The sequence below is a fragment of the Telmatherina bonti genome, assembly GCF_933228915.1.
Source record: "Telmatherina bonti genome assembly, chromosome: 2".
Classification (NCBI taxonomy): domain Eukaryota; kingdom Metazoa; phylum Chordata; class Actinopteri; order Atheriniformes; family Telmatherinidae; genus Telmatherina; species Telmatherina bonti.
The window spans coordinates 45,087,634-45,106,956 of NC_136620.1; the positions used below are offsets into that span (position 1 = coordinate 45,087,634).

Genomic DNA, 19,323 nt, shown 5'->3' on the forward strand with positions numbered 1-19,323 from the left:
CGGGGTGTGGGAAGAGAGCTAGCAGCCATGCTAAAACCAAGTGCTTGAGCTGTTTAAGTCAGTAAACAGAAAGCCAAAGATGCTTAAAATAAATTAAACATATAAAACAGTGGTTTGGGAAGATATTGTGCGTTAAAGTGAGTGGTTGGTTAACAATAGATAGCAGTTAGAAAAAGGTTAAAGAAGCCAATGGGCTCATGGCAATGCACAGAGACACACGCTAGAGAAACAGGAAATTACACAATACGTTACCGCAACGTCAGCGTGTCAAGACCATGTATAATGTGAAAAGTATTAGTCCAAGTACAGAACCCTGAGGAACTCCATGACTTACCCTGGTGTGAGAGGAAGACTCGTCATTTACATTTACAATCTGAAATCTGAAATCCCAAGGCCAGTGCAGGGAGCTAGAATCAAATAACAGCTTTGTTTTGGGTCAAGCTAAGCTTTGTTTGGCTCAGCTTTGAGTCTTTAGTGGTCTCTGTCAGACTCCTAAAACAGCCGAATCGGGTCAGTTTCTACCAAAACCATGATGTTTCCCACTTACGGATGAGCTCCAGAACCACAAACAGCCTGCCAGGTCGGGCCAGACTGGCATCCAGTCGCGGTCCAGCACTGTCACGCATGAGTTCGAGTGCTATTTGCTCGGCATAGTCCATCACTGATCTTCCAAAATTTGCCAGACACCAGGAAACCGAACACAGTAACCAGCGGAAACCAGTTATCATAGTTAACTGGTTTAACGTTATCATATCCAATTGTGTAGAAATCCTCCAAAGAAAGAAGTGAGACACATGACCTTCATCACGTTTCCAGCAGCATGCACCTGCGGGATCCCTGTGGGATTGATGAGAGACCAACTGACCAGATCCATGATATAAATTCAGAAGGAAATGGAGAAAGGCTCAGATGGGAACAGCAGGGAGAGAAAAAACATCTGTCCTCTCCGAGAGCAGGAAAAAAACAAACAAACAAAAAAAAGATCTCAGCTTCTCGGATCCGATGCAGATTTGATATCCGTGACTCCAGTTCAGCCATTTTTTCGGCCAGGTGCAAACAACCGAAACAACCGGAGGGGGACCGAGTGGTGAACAGAGCCATTTTGAGCATCCTGTAAACGTTAGCAGCTAGCTAACAGCCGCCGGGCCTTGTTGACGGGATCTCAGCTGATCGAGATGCCCATGCTTTGGTGAGTCTATTGTTGATTTGAGTTTTATCTTGTCCGGAGGCTGCAATAAATCTCTGACTACTGGAATGAGTTTGAGGTTCAATCTGGGCCGGGCTAGGCAGAGATTGTCCTCATGGAGGGCTGGGGTGGGTGTCGTCGAGTGGAGGCTCCTCTCTCATAGAACCAGATCCCAGTCGGGTTTTGGGCAGCAGACTTCCTTTCTAACTTTAAGCAAGCTTTGTCAACAAAGTCTTGGGCAGTGTTTCTTAATCCTGGTCCCCGAGACCCACCACCCCACATGTCTTAGTTCCTACCAACTCCAGAACACCTGATGCAGATTAACTGCTTGCCAAGTTCTCTGGAAATTTGATGAGCCATTGATTTGAGTGAGGTTTGTTAAAGTAGGGTTACCTGCAGGACATTTTGCCCTGAGGACCAGGATAAAGAAACACCTGTCTAGAAGTTTCCAAAGTTTCAACTTTTTGAAAAAATAAACGATGAAGGAAGATCACAATGCATTGAAATAAGTGTAAAAACTGTTGGAGAATATTCATTTAAACTGCATTGATTCTGGCAGCTGTAGAAAGGTTTAGTAATCATCATCGCTCCATAATAACTTTGATTTTTATAAAGTTTTTCTGATAGATTTTCACCAATATTTTGGTAACATACACTGAGTTTTAATTTGCCCTTCCTCAAATATTAAACATTTTACTTTTCATGAAGATCAAGTCAACATCCAGAGACTGCCAAATTCATGTAGGATTGCGAAAGCAGCAACAATAGAATGTGACAACTTGGACAAAAGAAAAGGAGAGGTCGTGTGCATACAGCGCCACCTTCAGTTCAGTTCTGAGGTTCGAATAAGATGTGCATTAATTCATTTCCATTCATAAAAACGTCTTCCTCAGTTCATCACCATCATCATCATTTTCCTTCTCGAAAAAAACTAAATGTGAACCAGAGCAGTGAAGCAACGACACCGATCCGCAAAACAGGTTTATTTTAAATAAAGACAAATTAAAGAATCATCCTGAACTACATTTCCACAGCCAGCAATCCCTTTACCTGTCGCAGGTACCCCCCCCCCCGCAGCCTGCCGTTTACCTGTCACAGGTACCCCCCCCAGCAATCCCTTTACCTGTCGCAGGTACCCCCCCCCCCCAAACCTGCCGTTTACCTGTCGCAGGTACGCCCCCCCCCCCCAGCCTGCCGTTTACCTGCCGCAGGTACGCCCCCCCCAGCCTGCCGTTTACCTGTCGCAGGTACGCCCCCCCCCAGCCTGCCGTTTACCTGTCGCAGGTACGCCCCCCCCCCAGCCTGCCGTTTACCTGCCGCAGGTACGCCCCCCCCAGCCTGCCGTTTACCTGCCGCAGGTACGCCCCCCCCAGCCTGCCGTTTACCTGCCGCAGGTACGCCCCCCCCCAGCCTGCCGTTTACCTGCCGCCCCCCCTGCCTGAAATTGCCTGTAAAACTACAAAAAGCAGAAATGAAACATTAGGAGCCGTTTTCCAGGCGAAGTCTTCCGGTAACAGACCCTGTTTTTTTTGGTCGGATCCGGTTCAACAGGGAGGCGGGTTACTGGTTCTGCTGGAGGTTACTGGTTCTGCTGGAGGTTACTGGTTCTGCTGGAGGTTACTGGCTCTGCTGGAGGTTACTGGCTCTGCTGGAGGTTACTGGCTCTGCTGGAGGTTACTGGCTCTGCTGGAGGTTACTGGCTCTGCTGGAGGTTACTGGCTCTGCTGGAGGTTACTGGCTCTGCTGGAGGTTACTGGTTCTGCTGGAGGGTCTTCAGTTGATGGTGAGAACGTCGCTCTGGATTTCATGACTCAGCTGTGTCTGCAGGTCGCTCAGCTTCTTCTTCAGGACGGCCAGCGCCGACATGACGATGGTCTCCGGTCGAAGGGATCCACAGGACTCCACGTTGTAGTAGAACCTGAAACCAGGTTTAATTTTATTTTTACCAGGATAAGGTACAAATCAGTTCAAAGCAATCACGGTACATCCGTCTGCATACATGTCATAATGTTAGTCAACGGCTCATCTAAAGTCAACATTTCCAAAGATGTTCGGACATACAGACAACGCCGCAGGGAACTAAAACAATAAAACATACATAATTTTTCCATTTAAAAGGTTCCAAATGTTTTATGAACGTTTCGCCCAACAGATTTCTGGACAGAAAACATGGCAATTGGCTTAACCCCCAACAACTTGTACCAGCGCCTTGAAGCGCCTTTTGAGCCGAGAAATGGAGTACCTCACCACCCAGATTCCCTCCTGTTGGAAGACCGAGTCGTTTTCTATGCGATTCACAGAGACCCTCCCCTCCTTTGCCCCCCCACACTGAGTGTTTGCGGAGTCTACATTATATTCCATGTCTATTCCCAAACATAGAAGCTGTCACAGAAACATGTTGCATCCCTCAGCCAGGATCTGCTTCAACCGCTGGCCTGTCTGTAAATACCTGAAGAGGTCTTTGTTCTCACTCTCACACCTTTCCAAGTTTTTCCAGCTCCCTTCTGCTCGAAACCACAAACAGCAAGTCCAGCAAACGTTCAATCTACACCCTGTACAGTCCTCCATTTGCTTCTGTCTTGCTCTTAACTGTGGATTGCTCGGACACACCAGTGATCTCATGTGCCAGCCCCCCCCAATACCCCGTTTCCCTTCTGACAACTCAATCACCTTCATCTTCTTTCCCATTGGACTATCAGTGATCATCTGAGCCCCTTCAGAGAATTGCTTATCGTCTTCCAGCTCCTGTCTTCCGGCTCCGTCTCTGGTCTCCCGTCTCCCGTCTCCGGTCTTCCGGCTCCGTCTCCGGTCTCCGGTCTCCGGTCTCCGGTCTCCCGTCTCCCGTCTCTGGTCTCCCGTCTCTGGTCTCCCGTCTCTGGTCTCCGGTCTTCAGGCTCCGTCTCCGGTCTTCCAGTGGATTGCGGTACGTGTAATCCCAACTAGATGGGTTAAAGTCCCTCCAAACATCAATAATACCAGTTTGTTTCTTTTTTAGCAGCGCGAGCCGGAGCCAGATGAGTCCAATGTCACCTCCACATCGAAGAACCCCCTGAGGTTCTGTAGATATAGTATGAAACGTGTCTATAAAAGGACTCTCACTTCCTGGACAGGATTTATACTGAGTAATGTAACTATCGCTGCACTGACCACGCCTACGGCCTTCATACACATATCCACCGTCTTTTCTTTAGTCTGGGAAATATGTTCATGTCGGAGAAAAGAACACGATACTCTTCACCTTTCTGGCTTTCCATTTGGGTCGTAGGGAGCCTGAACCTCGTCCTCCTCGATCTCTGAGTACTCGCTCTTCGGCCTGAAAAACAAGCTTTAATTAACTTGTGCTTCAGCACGTCGAGGCTTAGGGTTAGGGTAGCAGACACGTTTAGACGCGTTGACGTGTAGACACGTTTAGACGCGTTGACACGTTTAGTCGCGTTGACACGTTTAGTCGCGTTGACACGTTTAGACGCGTTGACACGTTTAGTCGCGTTGACACGTTTAGTCGCGTTGACACGTTTAGTCGCGTTGACGTGTAGACACGTTTAGACGTGTAGACACGTTTAGACGCGTTGACGCGTTTAGTCGCGTTGACGCGTTTAGTCGCGTTGACACGTTTAGTCGCGTTGACACGTTTAGTCGCGTTGACGTGTAGACACGTTTAGACGCGTTGACACGTTTAGTCGCGTTGACACGTTTAGTCGCGTTGACACGTTTAGTCGCGTTGACACGTTTAGTCGCGTTGACACGTTTAGTCGCGTTGACGTGTAGACACGTTTAGACGCGTTGACACGTTTAGTCGCGTTGACACGTTTAGTCGCGTTGACACGTTTAGTCGCGTTGACACGTTTAGTCGCGTTGACACGTTTAGTCGCGTTGACACGTTTAGTCGCGTTGACACGTTTAGTCGCGTTGACACGTTTAGTCGCGTTGACGTGTAGACACGTTTAGACGCGTTGACACGTTTAGTCGCGTTGACACGTTTAGTCGCGTTGACACGTTTAGTCGCGTTGACACGTTTAGACGCGTTGACGCGTTTAGTCGCGTTGACACGTTTAGTCGCGTTGACACGTTTAGTCGCGTTGACACGTTTAGTCGCGTTGACGTGTAGACACGTTTAGACGTGTAGACACGTTTAGACGCGTTGACGCGTTTAGTCGCGTTGACGCGTTTAGTCGCGTTGACACGTTTAGTCGCGTTGACACGTTTAGTCGCGTTGACGTGTAGACACGTTTAGACGCGTTGACACGTTTAGTCGCGTTGACACGTTTAGTCGCGTTGACACGTTTAGTCGCGTTGACACGTTTAGTCGCGTTGACACGTTTAGTCGCGTTGACACGTTTAGTCGCGTTGACACGTTTAGTCGCGTTGACGTGTAGACACGTTTAGACGCGTTGACACGTTTAGTCGCGTTGACACGTTTAGTCGCGTTGACACGTTTAGTCGCGTTGACACGTTTAGTCGCGTTGACACGTTTAGTCGCGTTGACGTGTAGACACGTTTAGACGTGTAGACACGTTTAGACGTGTAGACACGTTTAGACGTGTAGACACGTTTAGACGTGTAGACACGTTTAGTCGCGTTGACACGTTTAGTCGCGTTGACACGTTTAGATGCGTTGACACGTTTAGTCGCGTTGACACGTTTAGTCGCGTTGACACGTTTAGTCGCGTTGACACGTTTAGATGCGTTGACACGTTTAGTCGCGTTGACACGTTTAGTCGCGTTGACACGTTTAGATGCGTTGACACGTTTAGATGCGTTGACACGTTTAGTCGCGTTGACACGTTTAGATGCGTTGACAGCACAGAGTCAGCACTCCTTAAGGTGCAAAATGACGTCTTGCTCTCCCTGGATTTAAAGCAACCTGTGCTGTTGGTAATGCTTGATCTTACCGCAGCATTTGACACAGTGGACCACTCTGTCCTTCTCACTCGCTTAGCCCAGCAAGTGGGTCTTCAGGGACCTGTGCTCCAATGGTTCAAGTCATACCTGACTGATAGATCTTTCTCAGTAATGATTAATGACCTCTCTTCATCTTCAGCTCCTCTGTCTTCCGGTGTGCCACAGGGTTCCATTCTTGGCCCTGTTCTGTTCTCTTTGTATATGTTGCCCCTCGGCTCTGTGATATCCCGCCATAATGTCTCATTCCACTTGTATGCAGACGATCTCCAAATCTATCTGCCAGTTTCCCAGAACTCCTCAGACACACAGTCCATCTACAGGTGTCTGGATGACATTAAGCAGTGGCTATCGCAAAACTTCCTCTGTCTGAATGAGTCAAAATCTGAATTTATCCTCTTTGGTGCCCCCAGCCCAGCAAATGCAGCTCCATTGTTCACACCTCTCACCAACCATCTCAGTCAGACAGTTAGGAACCTTGGAGTGACGTTGGACAATAATCTCAGACTCAATAAACAAATAGACTCTGTGGTCAGGGCAAGCTTTTTTCAGCTTCGCCAGTTGGCCAAAATCAGATCCTTTCTCACTCGTCAAGACCTTGAAACAGCCATCCACGCCTTCATCAGTTCACGTTTGGACTATTGCAACGCCCTCTACATTGGACTCAGCCAGGCTTCTCTGCACCGTCTACAGCTTGTGCAGAATGCAGCTGCCCGCCTTCTCACCAACACACGCAAACATGACCATATCTCCCCTGTACTGTTCTCTCTACACTGGCTCCCGCTTCAGTTCAGAATTCAGTTCAAAATCCTTGTTTGTTTTCTGCTCCATCCATGGCCTTGCACCTCCGTACCTTTGTGACCTCCTGACTCCTCACCAGCCCAGCAGAGCCCTGCGCTCCTCTGATCAGCACCTCCTGGTGGTCCCTCGGTCTAGGTATAAACAGTGGGGCGATCGGGCCTTCGCAGTGGCAGGGCCCAAACTCTGGAACTCTCTGCCTCTGGAGTTACGCTCCATCATGGACCTGCCTCTGTTTAAGGCTAAAGACTCATCTGTTTAGATCAGCCTTTGGCTGTTGAGATTTTTACATGTGAATGAACTGCTATTTTATATTTTTACTTGTTTTTATCTTTGTTCAGCACTTTGGTCAACTAAGGTTGTTGTGAAGCGCTTTATAAATAAAATTTGATTGATTGATTGATTGATTGACACGTTTAGAGGCGTTGAATTTCGGACATGTTTAGGCGCGTTGACACGTTGAGGCGCTTTGACACGTTTAGACGCGTTGACGTGTAGACACGTTGAGGCGCGTTGACGTGTAGACACGTTGAGGCGCTTTGACACGTTTAGACGCGTTGACGTGTAGACACGTTGAGGCGCGTTGACGTGTAGACACGTTTAGGCGCCTTGACGTGTAGACACGTTGAGGCGCCTTGACGTGTAGACACGTTGAGGCGCCTTGACGTGTAGACACGTTGAGGCGCCTTGACGTGTAGACACGTTGAGGCGCGTTGACGTGTCGACACGTTTAGACACGTTGACGTGTCGACACGTTGAGGCGCGTTGACGTGTAGACACGTTTAGACGCGTTGACGTGTAGACACGTTTAGGCGCCTTGACGTGTAGACACGTTTAGACGCGTTGACGTGTAGACACGTTTAGACGCGTTGACGTGTAGACACGTTTAGACGCGTTGACGTGTAGACAGGTTTAGACGCGTTGACGTGTAGACAGGTTTAGATGTGTAGACATACCATTCCTCTGGTCGTGGATAGACGGTGTGTCGGAGTGCATTGTCTGGGTCGTATTCGAAAGACACCCCTGCTGTTGGGTTCCACTTGGCGTGTTCCTTTCCAAAACCTTTCTTGGCGTACGCCCGGAGGCGAAGTTCCTGACCTTTACGAAGCTTCACCAATAAAATGTCTGCGATGCGTCAGCAGATGACAGAAGGAGGCAGGACAGAAATGAGGGAAGAAACAAACCTGATGAGAGTTTTAACCTGTGAAAATGAAGATGAGATTTTACCATCTTGCTCTACGTAGTCGTTAGGATCACTGTCTCTGCTCCTGGATGTCACCTGAAAAGTCACAAAACTACACGTCAGGTTTCTACTCGGCATCAACTTCAAGTTCATGAGTTGCAGAAGGAAAGACCCACCGGGATGACTCGGGGGTTGTTTGACAACAGATCGCGCGAGGTGACGTGACGAGTCTGATCCTCAGTGCATCGGACGTCCAGGGTGAGCTCCACAGAGCATTCAGGACAGAAATCATCACAGGTACAGTCCTGCAGGATGAGCAGAAACCATTTCTGTCTCTAAAGTTTGTTTTCCGTTTATCTGACTTCATTTTAGGTTTGATGTTTACATCTAAACACTGATGTACCAACCTAACAATAAAAACAAGGTTGGAAACCAGTGTGAACCGGAGCAAACTGGTTGGAAACCAGTGTGAACCGGAGCAAACTGGTTGGAAACCAGTGTGAACCGGAGCAAACTGGTTGGAAACCAGTGTGAACCGGAGCAAACTGGTTGGAAACCAGTGTGAACCGGAGCAAACTGGTTGGAAACCAGTGTGAACCGGAGCAAACTGGTTGGAAACCAGTGTGAACCGGAGCAAACTGGTTGGAAACCAGTGTGAACCGGAGCAAACTGGTTGGAAACCAGTGTGAACCGGAGCAAACTGGTTGGAAACCAGTGTGAACCGGAGCAAACTGGTTGGAAACCAGTGTGAACCGGAGCAAACTGGTTGGAAACCAGTGTGAACCGGAGCAAACTGGTTGGAAACCAGTGTGAACCGGAGCAAACTGGTTGGATACCAGTGTGAACCGGAGCAAACTGGTTGGAAACCAGAGGAAACGTCTACGCAGGGTAATAAAAACGAAGCGTTGACTTCCAGCTAACAGGATAATATTTCAGACTTCTGTGATAAAATTATTCATTCGTCGCAAATCCGTCGTTTCCATCGGAACTCCAGGCTGTGATGTCATACTTCACTCTCAGCCAATCACGTTTAAGCCCACTCACTCTGGAATACTGCATTTTATCCACGATGTCGTCGCTGGTCAGCGGGATGAGGCCTGGTGCAACAGCAAAGAGTGAAATGTTAGCATCGGCACTGAAATTGGCGTCGTGGCAGCAGCTGCAGCGAACGTACCGACTCGGTGCGCGATGAACTCGTCGTGCAACACCGACGAATTGGCATCGATCTGGATCCAGTCGATGGCTGAAGGAAAGGCAGGAGACGTGGGATTAGCCGCAGAGTTCTGTTCACGCCTTGTTTATGAAGTGTTGAGGAACGAGTCGGCTGCTGCCGTGCTTCTGGCCCGAACTTTTACAGGATTTATTTCTGTCTGGACTCAAAAACAAACCGACAGCAAAGCAGCGACGAATCTTTCTCTACCTATTGTTGGAACTTCTGACATGAAGACGCGGCGGAGAGAGTTGGCGACCCTGAGGAGGACAAAAACATGTTAGGGGAGGAAAACCACTGAAATCACTTCAGACCCGCTTTATCACAACTTGTTAAAGGCTGCATTGCCATCAGGACCGCCAGACCCAGTCCGATCTGAGGCCCGGTCCGATCTGAGGTGCCACATCATCTATCGAGACGGGAAACGCCCGGCGTTCCCTCCCGCTCAACGCCCGACAGGCTGAGAGAGAAAACTGTTCCCATGGACACTTCTAGTGGAAGAAAACACGTTTATGGGAAAACTTCCACAAAGGAAGGAGGATAATAATACGGCAAAAAATTAAATAGCATTAGATTCCAGAGTTCTTGGTATAATTGTTAATGTAGTGTTGTGTTTAGTATCATATGGTATTACTAAATATCTCTCAGTGCCATCAGCTAGCATAACAGAAGATTAGTTAATATTTTAATATAAAATTTCATGACGTTCAGGGTGTTGCTGACTGATGAGGCCATTTAATCATTCAGAAATCAGGAGAAAGCATATAAATTAAAGATTGTTCTAAGAAATTCCCATTGAGATGCATGCGCATTTCTCCCAAACCATCACAGATCCAATACACTAGTTTTCACATTTTCATCTGGTTTCACGGAGCAAACGCTGCATCTACATCCTGTAAAACATTAACACGTTGAGCCACAATACTGAGAATGCAGCATGGTATTATACAGAGTACTCCTCAGAATAAACAGATAAAAATTAAAGTGTTAGAAGTAAAAGCTGGAGAAATAACTGTGCCTGCAGTAACTCCCTCTGACCACCAGGTGTCGCTCCTTTATAAAGCCTCAAAGCTTCATCGATCTTTCTCTATTATCTGTTAACAGATCAATATGTTGACGTCCAGAAAACCCTGTTATTTACAGATATTACCAGATAATCTAAATTTATCAGGATAAACTAGAAGTTTGTTCTGATTAAAGTCTAGCGTTATGGCGGCTCTCTGGTCTAAACGGCGCATTTTACATGCGAATACTGTAAATACTTACGCTAAATCCGTGTTTTCAATGACAAACTTGACATTTTCGTCCGTGAGCTCTGTGATTTTAACCGTGGGCTGATTAGCATACGGCATGATAAGTTTTTAACCGTAAATCTGATGAGAAACGCGGCTCCGCATCGACTGCCTCCACGGAAATAATCACCGGCTGCTGATTGGACAGGGGATCCAGTGGAGGTCTCTGATTGGTTCTTATGATCAGCTGGAGGCGGGTTTCCGTTCACTTCCGGGTCAAGTTTTGTTTTTCCGACAGACTTTATTTTCTCATAAAATAACTCTTAAAAGTTCAAAAGAGCAAAATAAAAGATAAACAGTCCTTTAGTTCCATCTTCAGAAAGATTTCTATAAATGTAAAGAAGGCAGTTGTGACCATAATTAACAGAATAAATAGCAGCTACAGATCCTTACGACCAGTTTTAAACCAGTTTATTTTATCTGAAGAACATGAGAAAATACAAGAGTTTTTTGAGAAGCTGGTTTATTAGGAACAAATAGGACAAAACGTTAAATATATAGCTTATACTTTATTGAATTTGTGATTCAACAACTAAATTACAGATGAAGGATTACTTCTGTACAGGCGGGATTAGAGCACGACTAAAATGTTGTTAAACAAAACAACCAAAAAGCTACAGCAGGCGCTGCAGGTGTAGAAGATACCGGCAGCTGCTGACAAACCAGAATTCAACACTTTGAGTCAGTCAGACAGAATGAAGATGGAAATGAAACCGGATCTTTAGTTTATGACACGATGAGCTGCGACTGATAGATGTCTGACATCATCGCTTCTGGTTCACACCTGTCAGGTTCTTGAGCTGGAAGAAAAAAACATCCAGATAAATATTTATAGATACATCTGATTTTACATTTCTGCTGCTTCATCTTCAACATGGCTAAAAAACTCAATTGTCCTGTTAACAAGAGTTGTGTGTGAAAACAACAAAGCTGCCAATCAAATCACAAGAGGACCCCCGAGAGAGGCTGCTCTAAACTAACCGCCGACCGGAGTCCGGCGCCAACCGGAGTCCGGCGCGCCGACAGAGGCACCGACCAGAGTCCGGTGCGCCGACAGAGGCGCCGACCGGAGTCCGGCGCGCCGACAGAGGTAGACGTAGACAGAGGCGCTAAGCGGCGCGGGAGTGACATATACTCACAGTAAGAGCAGCTCCCATCAAGCCCTGCACCACAGCTTCTCCAGTCGATTGCGCCTGTAGACCATAAAGCAAACTTTTAAACAGCGTCTTTTCTCTCCTGTTTCCTCATTTGGATGTTTGTTGCATCATTTATACCCTTTCAGGAAAAATAATACTTTGATACTCTTCAATGCTCCAACCCACCCTTACTAGACTGTTCTTCTCTACCTGTTTGGCTGTGGAGGCCAAGTTGACCACATCTTGAATGCGGTTATCCAAGAAGTTCCAGGTTTCCTGAAAATTCGGTGAGGAATCCTGAACCATGACCAGCTCCGTGGTGTTATAGATGCCCGTCAGCACGGCTCGCTTGGTGTACCAGTTCATCTGCAGAACACAGAAACATCATGTCCTTGTTTTTGACAGATTTAACTGAAAATTCAAAGAGCTTTAACTGAAAAGACAGGAGACGTGGAAGATGTTTCATAACAAGCAAGGAGACGTGAAAGGAAATGAAAACAGGGTTAAACTTTCTGTATTTCCACTGACTTTACCAAACACGACCGGAAGCTCAGAGAGGCAAGGTGGCGACACCTAGACGACAGAATGAGCTTCGTTCGTATGTTAGACACGCCTCCACTTCACCTGTTAAATCTCTGCTAAAGAATCATCTGACCTATTACAGTGGCTGTTGACATTTTGATAGATGACTGATTGTTTTACTCTTCTTTCTAGTATTTGACAATTTCATGTCCGCTTATACGCTATTTATTCTCGTTTTAACTCTGCAGATTGATGCACTTTGGTCAACTTTATTTATGATGCACTTTAAACATAAAGTTACATTGTAATATTAAAACAGATTTAAATAAATGAACATGCTTTGCGGGGAGATCATAAAACTAAACGCCACCAAGTTATGAAGAAAGAAGTTTAGTCAGAATAAGGATAAAAATATTTTTAATTCTTAGACTCGAATTTTTTTTTTTATTGACGTAGACTACAGACGTACGTTACGTAGGACCATGAACGTAGACTATAGACGTACGCTACGTAGGACCTCGAACGTAGACTACAAATGTACGCTACGTAGGACCTGGGAAGTAGACTGCAGACGTACGCTATGTAAGACCTTGGACGTAGACTACAGATGTACGCTACGTAGGACCTGGGACGTAGACTACAGACGTACGCTACGTAGGACCTGGGACGTAGACTACAGACGTACGCTACGTAGGACCTGGGAAGTAGACTAAAGACGTTCGCTACGTAGGACCTCGAACGTAGACTACAAATGTACGCTACGTAGGACCTGGGAAGTAGACTGCAGACGTACGCTATGTAGGACCTGGGAAGTAGACTGCAGACGTACGCTACGTAGGACCTCGAACGTAGACTACAAATGTACGCTACGTAGGACCTGGGACGTAGAGTGCAGACGTACGCTACGTAGGACCTGGGAAGTAGACTAAAGACGTTCGCTACGTAGGACCTGGGAAGTAGACTGCAGACGTACGCTACGTAGGACCTCGAACGTAGACTACAGACGTACGCTACGTAGGACCTCGAACGTAGACTACAAATGTACGCTACGTAGGACCTGGGAAGTAGACTGCAGACGTACGCTATGTAAGACCTTGGACGTAGACTACAGATGTACGCTACGTAGGAACTGGGACGTAGACTACAGACGTACACTACGTAGGAACTGGGACGTAGACTACAAACGTACACTACGTAGGAACTGGGACGTAGACTACAGACGTACGCTTCGTAGGACCTGGGACGTAGACTACAGACGTACGCTACGTAGGACCTGGGACGTAGACTACAGACGTACGCTACGTAGGACCTGGGAAGTAGACTACAGATTTATGCTACGAAGGACCTGGGACGTAGACTACAGACGTACGCTACGTAGGACCTGGGACGTAGACTACAGACGTACGCTACGTAGGACCTGGGACGTAGACTACAGATGTACGCTACATAGGACCTGGGAAGTAGACTACAGATGTACGCTACGTAGGACCTGGGAAGTAGACTACAGATTTATGCTACGTAGGACCTGGGACGTAGACTACAGACGTACGCTACGTAGGACCTGGGACGTAGACTACAGACGTACGCTACGTAGGACCTGGGACGTAGACTACAGATGTACGCTACATAGGACCTGGGAAGTAGACTACAGATGTACGCTATGTAGGACCTGGGAAGTAGACTAAAGATGTACGCTACGTAGGACCTGGGACGTAGACTACAGATGTACGCTACGTAGGACCTGGGACGTAGACTACAGATGTACGCTACGTAGGACCTGGGAAGTAGACTACAGACGTACGCTACGTAGGACCTGGGAAGTAGACTACAGACGTACGCTACGTAGGACCTCGGACGTAGACTACAGACGTACGCTACGTAGGACCTCGAACGTAGACTACAGATGTACGCTACGTAGGACCTGGGAAGTAGACTACAGATGTACGCTACGTAGGACCTGGGAAGTAGACTACAGACCTACGCTACGTAGGAACTGGGAAGTAGACTACAGACAAACGCTACGTAGGATCTCGGACGTAGACTACAGACGTACGCTACGTAGGATGACGAACGTAGACTACAGATGTACGCTAAATAGGACCTGGGAAGTAGACTACAGACGTACGCTACGTAGGATCTCGGACGTAGACTACAGACGTACGCTACGTAGGATCTCGGACGTAGACAACAGACGTACGGTACGTAGGACCTGGGAAGTAGACTACAGACGTACGCTATGTAGGAACTGGGACGTAGACTACAGACGTACGATACGTCGGACCTGGGACGTAGAAAACAGACGTACGCTACGTAGGATCTCGGACGTAGACTACAGACGTACGCTACGTCAGACCTGGGACGTAGACTACAGACGTACGCTACGTAGGACCTGGGACGTAGACAACAGACGTACGCTACGTAGGACCTGGGAAGTAGACTAAAGATGTACGCTACGTAGGACCTGGGAAGTAGACTACAGACGTACGCTATGTAGGACCTGGGACGTAGACTACAGACGTACGCTACGTAGGACCTGGGAAGTAGACTACAGACGTACGCTACGTAGGACCTGGGAAGTAGACTACAGATGTACGCTACGTAGGACCTGGGACGTAGACTACAGACGTACGCTACGTAGGACCTGGGACGTAGACTACAGACGTACGCTACGTAGGACCTGGGACGTAGACGACAGACGTACGCTACGTAGGACCTGGGAAGTAGACTACAGACGTACGCTACGTAGGACCTTGGACGTAGACTACAGATGTACGCTACGTAGGACCTGGGACGTAGACTACAGACGTACGCTACGTAGGACCTGGGACGTAGACTACAGACGTACGCTACGTAGGACCTGGGAAGTAGACTACAGACGTACGCTACGTAGGACCTGGGACGTAGACTACAGACGTACGCTACGTAGGACCTCGAACGTAGACTACAGATGTACGCTACGTAGGACCTGGGAAGCAGACTACAGATGTACGCTACGTAGGACCTGGGAAGTAGACTACAGATGTACGCTACGTAGGACCTGGGACGTAGACTACAGACGTACGCTACGTAGGACCTGGGAAGTAGACTACAGATGTACGCTACGTCGGACCTGGGAAGTAGACTACAGATGTACGCTACGTAGGACCTCGAACGTAGACTACAGATGTACGCTACGTAGGACCTGGGAAGCAGACTACAGATGTACGCTACGTAGGACCTGGGAAGTAGACTACAGATGTACGCTACGTAGGACCTGGGAAGTAGACTACAGACCTACGCTACGTAGGAACCGGGAAGTAGACTACAGACGTACGCTACGTAGGACCTGGACGTACACTACAGACGTACGTTACGTAGGACCTGGGACGTAGACTACAGACGTACGCTACGTAGGACCTGGGAAGTAGACTACAGACCTACGCTACGTAGGAACCGGGAAGTAGACTACAGACGTACGCTACGTAGGACCTGGACGTACACTACAGACGTACGTTACGTAGGACCTGGGACGTAGAAAACAGACGTACGCTACGTAGGATCTCGGACGTAGACTACAGACGTACGCTACGTAGGATCTCGGACGTAGACAACAGACGTACGGTACGTAGGACCTGGGAAGTAGACTACAGACGTACGCTATGTAGGAACTGGGACGTAGACTACAGACGTACGATACGTCGGACCTGGGACGTAGAAAACAGACGTACGCTACGTAGGACCTGGGACGTAGACTACAGACGTACGCTACGTAGGACCTGGGACGTAGACAACAGACGTACGGTACGTAGGACCTGGGAAGTAGACTACCGACGTACGCTATGTAGGAACTGGGACGTAGACTCCAGACGTACGATACGTCGGACCTGGGACGTAGAAAACAGACGTACGCTACGTACGACCTGGGACGTAGACTACAGACGTACGCTACGTAGGACCTGGGACGTAGACTAAAGACGTACGCTATGTAGGACCTGGGAAGTAGACTAAAGATGTACGCTACGTAGGACCTGGGAAGTAGACTACAGACGTACGCTACGTAGGACCTGGGACGTAGACTACAGACGTACGCTACGTAGGACCTGGGAAGTAGACTACAGATGTACGCTACGTCGGACCTGGGAAGTAGACTAAAGACGTACGCTACGTAGGACCTGGGAAGTAGACTACAGATGTACGCTACGTAGGACCTCGAACGTAGACTACAGATGTACGCTACGTAGGACCTGGGACGTAGACTACAGACGTACGCTACGTCAGATCTGGGACGTAGACTACAGACGTACGCTACGAAGGACCTGGGACGTAGACAACAGACGTACGCTACGTAGGACCTGGGACGTAAACAAATGACGTACGGTACGTAGGACCTGGGAAGTAGACTACAGACGTACGCTACGTAGGATCACGAACGTAGACTACAGACGTACGCTACGTAGGATCACGAACGTAGACTAGAGACGTACGCTACATAGGACCTGGGACGTAGACTACAGATGTACGCTACGTAGGACCTGGGACGTAGACTACAGATGTACGCTACGTAGGACCTGGGAAGTAGACTAAAGACGTACGCTATGTAGGACCTGGGAAGTAGACTAAAGACATACGCTACATAGGACCTGGGAAGTAGACTACAGATGTATGCTATGTAGGACCTGGGACGTACACTACAGACGTACGCTACGTAGGACGTGGGACGTAGACGAGAGACGTACGCTACGTAGGATCTCGGACGTAGACTACAGACGTACGCTACAGACGTACGCTACGTAGGATCTCGGACGTAGACAACAGACGTACGGTACGTAGGACCTGGGAAGTAGACTACAGACGTAGGCTATGTAGGAACTGGGACGTAGACTACAGACGTACGATACGTCGGACCTGGGACGTAGAAAACAGACGTACGCTACGTAGGACCTGGGACGTAGACTACAGACGTACGCTACGTAGGACCTGGGACGTAGACAACAGACGTACGGTACGTAGGACCTGGGAAGTAGACTACCGACGTACGCTATGTAGGAACTGGGACGTAGACTACAGACGTACGATACGTCGGACCTGGGACGTAGAAAACAGACGTACGCTACGTACGACCTGGGACGTAGACTACAGACGTACGCTACGTAGGACCTGGGACGTAGACTAAAGACGTACGCTATGTAGGACCTGGGAAGTAGACTAAAGATGTACGCTACGTAGGACCTGGGAAGTAGACTACAGACGTACGCTACGTAGGACCTGGGACGTAGACTACAGACGTACGCTACGTAGGACCTGGGAAGTAGACTACAGATGTACGCTACGTAGGACCTGGGAAGTAGACTAAAGACGTACGCTACGTAGGACCTGGGAAGTAGACTACAGATGTACGCTACGTAGGACCTCGAACGTAGACTACAGATGTACGCTACGTAGGACCTGGGACGTAGACTACAGACGTACGCTACGTCAGATCTGGGACGTAGACTACAGACGTACGCTACGAAGGACCTGGGACGTAGACAACAGACGTACGCTACGTAGGACCTGGGACGTAAACAAATGACGTACGGTACGTAGGAACTGGGACGTAGACTACAGACGTACGATACGTCGGACCTGGGACGTAGAAAACAGACGTACGCTACGTACGACCTGGGACGTAGACTAAAGACGTACGCTACGTAGGACCTGGGAAGTAGACTACAGACGTACGCTACGTAGGACCTGGGACGTAGACTACAGACGTACGCTACGTAGGACCTGGGAAGTAGACTACAGATGTACGCTACGTCGGACCTGGGAAGTAGACTACAGACGTACGCTACGTAGGACCTGGGAAGTAGACTACAGATGTACGCTACGTCGGACCTGGGAAGTAGACTAAAGACGTACGCTACGTAGGACCTGGGAAGTAGACTACAGATGTACGCTACGTAGGACCTCGAACGTAGACTACAGATGTACGCTACGTAGGACCTGGGAAGTAGACTACAGACGTACGCTACGTAGGACCTCGAACGTAGACAACAGACGTACGCTACGTAGGACCTGGGACGTAGACTACAGACGTACGCTATGTAGGATGACGAACGTAGACTACAGATGTACGCTACATAGGACCTGGGAAGTAGACTACAGACGTACGCTACGTAGGATCTCGGACGTAGACTACAGACGTACGCTACGTAGGATCTCGGACGTAGACAACAGACGTACGGTACGTAGGACCTGGGAAGTAGACTACAGACGTACGCTACGTAGGACCTCGAACGTAGACAACAGACGTACGCTACGTAGGACCTGGGACGTAGACTACAGACGTACGCTATGTAGGATGACGAACGTAGACTACAGATGTACGCTACATAGGACCTGGGAAGTAGACTACAGACGTACGCTACGTAGGATCTCGGACGTAGACTACAGACGTACGCTACGTAGGATCTCGGACGTAGACAACAGACGTACGGTACGTAGGACCTGGGAAGTAGACTACAGAAGTACGCTATGTAGGAACTGGGACGTAGACTACAGACGTACGATACGTCGGACCTGGGACGTAGAAAACAGACGTACGCTACGTAGGATCTCGGACGTAGACTACAGACGTACGCTACGTAGGATCTCGGACGTAGACAACAGACGTACGGTATGTAGGACCTGGGAAGTAGACTACAGACGTACGCTATGTAGGACCTCGAATGTAGTCTACAGACTACATCGAAACCGCTTACAAAGCATAGTTAAAGAGTGCAGTAAAATTACTGGCTGTCAGTTAAGTGATTTGTGGGACCTTTACAAATGCAGGGCTGTATGCAAGGCAAAGAAAATCCTTGCAGATCCTGCCCATCCTCTGCACAGGCAGTTTCAGCCATTGCGCTCAGGCAGGAGATATTGCGTGCCTAAGTTTAAAACCAATAGAGTCAGAAACTCCTTCATCCCAAGAGCCATTGGATTTTTAAATAAATCATAGTTGTTAATTTGCTACTTTTAGCGTCGCTTTATGTGCTGTGATGTTCTCATCTTACCATGTTTCCACTGTTATTTAACTTGCCTTTTATTATTTTATTATATTATTTTATTATTATTTTATTATTTTACTATTTTTA

General features: G+C 48.2%; 2 protein-coding genes across 4 annotated transcripts in view; both read right to left on the minus strand.

Annotated features, from left to right (window-relative positions):
* Nucleotides 1-2,603: 2,603 nt before the first annotated feature.
* On the minus strand, nucleotides 2,604-10,685 carry polr2c (RNA polymerase II subunit C). 2 transcript variants are annotated; one of them, XM_079255753.1, is made up of 9 exons: nucleotides 10,543-10,685; nucleotides 9,487-9,536; nucleotides 9,241-9,309; nucleotides 9,111-9,163; nucleotides 8,243-8,371; nucleotides 8,111-8,162; nucleotides 7,840-8,008; nucleotides 4,425-4,499; nucleotides 2,604-3,104 (listed from the first exon to the last, which is right to left on the minus strand). In XM_079255753.1, exons 1-9 carry the CDS (start codon nucleotides 10,626-10,628, stop codon nucleotides 2,960-2,962), a joined length of 828 nt encoding a protein of 275 aa, XP_079111879.1. In that variant the 5' UTR covers nucleotides 10,629-10,685; the 3' UTR covers nucleotides 2,604-2,959. The 2 variants fall into 2 exon arrangements, with proteins under 2 accessions (XP_079111879.1, XP_079111880.1); XM_079255754.1 differs by lacking the exon at nucleotides 4,425-4,499.
* Nucleotides 10,686-11,022: 337 nt separating this feature from the next.
* The window catches only part of coq9 (coenzyme Q9 homolog), a 53,299-nt gene continuing 44,998 nt past the window's right edge, over nucleotides 11,023-19,323 (minus strand). For both annotated transcript variants that reach the window (XM_079248106.1, XM_079248107.1), the window contains exons 7-9: nucleotides 11,915-12,070; nucleotides 11,708-11,761; nucleotides 11,023-11,368 (exon numbers count right to left, since the gene is read on the minus strand). In XM_079248106.1, coding sequence (XP_079104232.1) covers nucleotides 11,333-11,368; nucleotides 11,708-11,761; nucleotides 11,915-12,070 — 246 coding nt within the window. In that variant the 3' untranslated portion in view covers nucleotides 11,023-11,332. The remainder of the gene's footprint in view (nucleotides 11,369-11,707; nucleotides 11,762-11,914; nucleotides 12,071-19,323) is intronic.

Coding starts and splice junctions, on each gene's coding strand:
- polr2c (XM_079255753.1), bottom strand. CDS start 10,628: ATGCCGTATGCTAATCAGCCCACGGTTAAAATCACAGAGCTCACGGAC. Junction 8,372..9,110: donor ATAAAATGCAGTATTCCAGA/GTGAGTGGGCTT, acceptor CTCATCCTGCAG/GACTGTACCTGTGATGATTT. Junction 4,500..7,839: donor TATCCACGACCAGAGGAATG/GTATGTCTACAC, acceptor CTTGTTTTTCAG/GCCGAAGAGCGAGTACTCAG.